At 43.4% G+C, this 5,187-nt stretch overlaps 1 protein-coding gene across 1 annotated transcript in view; it reads right to left on the minus strand. All coding sequences in view use genetic code 11, as the record gives it.

Moving 5' to 3' along the window:
* Positions 1-192: 192 nt before the first annotated feature.
* EGR_03538 (Tyrosine-protein phosphatase non-receptor) overlaps positions 193-5,187 on the minus strand; it is a gene marked incomplete at both ends in the record, with an annotated part of 19,695 nt that continues 14,700 nt past the window's right edge. Inside the window, 9 exons of the mRNA XM_024492787.1 lie at positions 193-230; positions 1,656-1,802; positions 1,909-2,040; positions 2,177-2,227; positions 2,672-2,777; positions 2,860-2,998; positions 3,161-3,312; positions 3,391-3,556; positions 4,716-4,803. Of these exons, the coding sequence (XP_024352920.1) occupies positions 193-230; positions 1,656-1,802; positions 1,909-2,040; positions 2,177-2,227; positions 2,672-2,777; positions 2,860-2,998; positions 3,161-3,312; positions 3,391-3,556; positions 4,716-4,803 (1,019 nt within the window). The remainder of the gene's footprint in view (positions 231-1,655; positions 1,803-1,908; positions 2,041-2,176; positions 2,228-2,671; positions 2,778-2,859; positions 2,999-3,160; positions 3,313-3,390; positions 3,557-4,715; positions 4,804-5,187) is intronic.

Below are 5,187 nucleotides of genomic sequence, written 5' to 3' on the forward strand. Positions count from 1 at the left end.
AATTAATTCGGTCTTCAACTTGCCTATTCGGTGTTACAACTAATCAGGCGGAGAAGACAAACATTTATTTTGGTCTGTGACACAAAATTAATACGGACCTTCAAATCATAGAGTCATTTGATCCTTACACCACATTTGTGTGCAGTTAGACATCCCAGTTATGAATAATAAATGGCTTTATTCCATAAGGAATCACTCACTTGCTCTTTCTGGTACAGAAGGACCATCACCTAAAAATAAAGACAGCACATGACCTAATCGTTTTTCAAAAATTATAATCTACCGCATGTCTTCAAAACGCTGATCAAGTTCACCCTACTGATAAGGATGGCAACAATCGGCAAAACAACTAAAATCGTTTAACTGAACATTTCTGCGCGAATTTTCTGATCTGAAACATCCAGACACGCCCTAATGGAGTGCTACTATGTCCGTAGGGGTATGGGAGCTTGGTCCGTGAGTACACCGGTCTCCAAAGCAACACTGGATAAGAAAATTAAATATCATAGAAGAAGGCGAATGCTTCGGATGGTTGGATATGCGAGAATTAATTATTAAGGATTTATCTTTTGGAACCGTGTATACCTATGGCAGCCTCCCCACTGTCATGTTCTGCAAAACAGGATAATTAAGAAACATAGCGACACCACACTTTGAGAGTTCAAAACCGGACATCATAAAGCTTCTGTGGTAATTATGTGAGGGTGCGTGCATTAAGTAGGGAGAAGAACAGACCCCCGGTCAGGTAAGGGAGCAAAGATGAAGTGAGAACGAAGTGGTAAGAAGAGGTAGACACTTGATATGTATTGTGCGAAGCTAGACCAAGTGTAGCCCTCAGCAGGGTAATTTAGCAACCTCCTTTCCCTCACTGCATCGCAAAAGAAAACAAAAATGTGCAAAAATCGACTGCATTAATGCGGTATGAACATAGACATTCAAAGACCCTCTTCCCATACGCAGCATTGAGAATAAAGATGAGGTTGAGAAGGGACGACGATGCATGAGATAGAAAGAAGAGCAACACTGTAACATATTTCAACAGCGCACTTGATTACAGAAACAATCTTGGTGCCTCAGCTTTCACCTCATTTCTAGTGACTTTCAATCTCTCCAGGCCAAAAGACTTGCAGACCATGCTTACATAAAATGCCAATGTGGCATATCACATCTTCAGAGACGACGCGGGCATTACAGACGACTGCAATCATGTGAAGGTTCAACTGACATCACACAACACAAAAGCATTGTGTCAGGTAATGTGGCTGATATGCATAAATGCGATATTTAAACATGCACTGCAGACGATAGATGGCCTCACCTCTTCTTGCCGCTGACCTAGGCTGCCTTGAATTGTTTGCATATTCACCATCTAAAAGCAACAAAATGAACAAATGCACAAAATATCTAAGAAAGAGGGGCACAAAGATTTGCAAATTACAAAATGTAGGCTAAAATGAAACACGTGAAAGGTTCCTCACTCTCTTTGCATTTTTGAGGAATTAATTTCCTAAATAGTATCAAGCAATTGAGGTCGCAGCACATGGAACTTGGAAGTAATGGACAACCAGTGTGAGGTGTTCCCATCTTCAAAGCAATACACCTGCAGTACTTCCAATCAAAAAGCAGTTTCAATGCCACCATTCAATCCACTGTACCTAGCTGAGGATGCTTCATAGCATTCTGGTACTTGGTAGCTGAAAGACAGAAACATGTTGAGTGAAGAGCAAAGCCGGGATTATCGGAATCAGCTAGTTCTCCCACACGAACAATAACAATTGACAAACCGGTCACTGTGCCAAAACCTGCTTGCTGAAATGCAAACTACTGCTTTCGCATTTCGGACATTCAAAACAATTAAGGGGATACTGGCACCTTCCTCAATCAAAAGCACTTTCAGCGTTGACTTACTTTTCACTGCAGTTAACTGGCCACCTCCTCCATAATTCGCATATTCAGCAGCTGTGGAAAGGAGGGATGCTGAATGTTGAGTAAAGCTTGGGTCAATGGAAGTGGCTAGTTCCATTACAAGAATCACAACACCTGATAAGATAGTCTATATTTGCTAAAACCTAGCCAGGCAGTTTCAGCCTACTGCTATCATATTTCAGGCATACAATAGGCGCAAGAGATTACCGAACCATTCTCCAACTGATAGACCCATTCAGCACCGACTTACATTTCATTGCATTTACCTGCGGATCTTCTACAACATTCTTATATTCAGCAGCTGTGGAAAGAAAGGATGCTGAATGTTGAGCAAAAGTGTGGCTAATGAAATCGGCCAGCTTCTATACAGGCATCACAGCATCTGCTAAACAAGACAATCTTTGCCGACGTCCAGCCAGTGATATCTAGCCCAGTGGTCTCAGATTCCAGACATCCAAAATGCGTAAACGGTCACAAGGACCTACTTCATTCAAAAGGCATTTTCAAATTGACTTACATTTCACTCCATTCAACTGAGAATGCTCCTCAATATTCTGAAACTCCCCAAATGTGACAAAGCAGAATATAATTATGGCTAAAGCAACTGCATGGTCTCTTTACAGGAATAACCACGTCTTCAAAGCGGGTCACTACTTCCTAAAATGTAGTCAGTGGGACCTGACCTACTGCTGGCACATTGCAGACATTTGAAAGGGGTCGGAGATTACTTGAACTTTCTCCTTACACGGTGCAGCTGGTAATGCCTTTGGTCCTGGTGCGATTGGTTTCACGCCAAGATTCTCCTTGCCAAGGCAGAAGTCAATGAAGTTGTAGAGGAATTGTAATTGTGACTAAAAGTGCAGTAGCGAATGGGGAATAAGAGAACGTAGACAAACGTGCAACACGAAGGTGGAGTGGAGGGAGATAACGCACCCAAACTTGCACCAAGTTGGCACGCCACTTTCGCATCGCCAGAACGGTCCCAACGATGTCCACATTCTGTGGATTCGTTCGCAGACGATCAAGGAGAAAGCGAGCTGCCATAAACGTGCCCGTTCGACCGACACCAGCACTGAAAGTAGATACAGAGGCTTTTAGCCATCATTGTACCCACTTGGTAAGCGTTGCCGAACACTCTCGTGTCTACCTCAGTCTACATTCAGTCTTCTGTGCACGTTGTTAACACAAAGCACCGTTTGAAGAAGTGATCCAGTTAGGCAGACGTTTGTCTCACCTGCAGTGTACAACCGTCGGACCGCACTTAACTCCCATTGGGTGTGTCGCCAAGAAGTCATTTTGCATAACGACAAGGTTGTAGAACGATTCCACATTCGGCGCATCGTTGTCAACCCAACCCGTGAAGTGGAACTGGGTGACGGTCCACGGCTAGAGGGTTGAAACGGAATAACTCACGTAACCAAGCAACACATCACTTAGTGTGGCTCGTGAGAAAGCACCACCTACCGACGCCTCGCTCGAGGGATGTATTTTCAACTCACGACGTATGACGCTACCGAAGTTCTCTTCACTCTCCTTCCTCACTTCCACAGTGCACTTCTCTGATTCGAATGTCGACGTCATTCCATCGGGCCAGTACTGTGTACACTTTATTTTGCCATCTTCAATGCATCTGCAAATATTGTTTACAGAACGTTAAAATATGGCATAAAGTGTTAACGGTCGGTAGGTAAACGCGGTTGTGTGCTCCTTGCAGGCGGCTGGTGGGTGCTTAACAATAGACCAAATTAACTAGGTGTGACAAATTTCTGGCACAATGCACACCAGTTACCTTTGCCCAGATTGGCGCACCATTATCATGCAAGGTGGGTGCAATTTCGGAAATTACAGAGCCTCGTGACCATGAAGGTGGTGACGTGTGAAATAGGTTCTTACTCACTCACTAATGGCAGCAGCAATATTAAATGCACTAGGCTGTTCTTCACTTACTTTATCCCTATACTATTGGTAACTTTAAACGGCAAATGCTCACACGCCGATGATTTCGTAGCTCAAGCATTGTCTAAACGATATATCTACAAAATCAGCACAAAACATTCGGCGATCCGAAGGAATGGAAGCTAGAGGGGACGTCTGAAGAGGTGATTTATTCTGTAACGAGTCTCAGTAGTAGAGAAACATTTACTCGTGAAGCAGTCAGAGTCGGAATGAACAATAAGGAAGGAGAAACACCTTATTAAAAGGTTAACAGTCAATTTCAGTCACTATTTACTACTTAATTTCCCATTCTGCTCTTTAAATCAAGCTCATCGCAATTCTGCTAGAAGGATGTAGAATTGAATCAAAGTGCTAGACATTGTGAAGGAATGAGTTTAAGGAACTGGGTGAGGAAGAACGATGGAGAGAAGAGAAGATCAGATTGCAGAGGACTTAGATGAGGGCAGAGCTGAGGAATGAATAGCAGCATTACCGAACCGTCAGAGACTGCGGCTTACGGCGATGTTACGAATACCATCTGATGATGGTGCTGTTACTGCCTTGAATGCTGCGATGAATCGTGCTAGCGATGCTCCAGTTATAAGGCAGGCGGCAAGGACCAGTGATGACAAAAATGGTTGCACCATTGTAATGAGAGTAATAGTGGAGGTGCGGACGTAAGTAAGAAGCAGAAGAAGAAGGAAAACAAGTGTGATTGGGAGACGACTTGATGGAAGAGAAGAGACAAAGGAGGGAGAAATTGAATGTGAAGCACATGCGGGCGGGCAGCTAGGCGTACAAAGGAGATGTCCATTGCGGTTTTGAAGTCGACTTCTCTCAACTACTCTACTCACAAAAGGTGGCGCAGCAGCGGCACGGCAAGGGCAAAATCTCCACAGTCCTCCTTCAAGTCTCTTTCTTTCTTAACAGGCACTGAGTCAACTTGACAACAAGAGGAAGGTGTTGATAGGAAAAAAATGCAGGCAACTCTGCCACCCTTAACTACGAAGTTGTGGTTCTTCTTACCTTCGTTGGTACTGTTAAACTAGGTATGGCAGACTTTTAATCAGAATGTGGAGTTAGACAAGATAAAACAAGTAAAGTAAGTTGCACAGGGAAAGGCCAAGAAAGAAGGAAGAGAAGTAAAAGTAATTGGCGAAGGTGGGCAGGTGGCTCAGTGAATAACTTTAAAGAAACCTTAGTTACCAAAACAATGACCAGGTTCCACAGACAGATGCATAAAATACAAATAGTGAAAAATTAAAGTCAGAATGAAGTGTAAGTCGAGAAATGGACGAAAAGTTGAATGATGACCAAACTTACTGA

The sequence above is a fragment of the Echinococcus granulosus genome (assembly GCF_000524195.1).
Source record: "Echinococcus granulosus chromosome Unknown EG_S00018, whole genome shotgun sequence".
In the NCBI taxonomy this organism is placed as follows: domain Eukaryota; kingdom Metazoa; phylum Platyhelminthes; class Cestoda; order Cyclophyllidea; family Taeniidae; genus Echinococcus; species Echinococcus granulosus.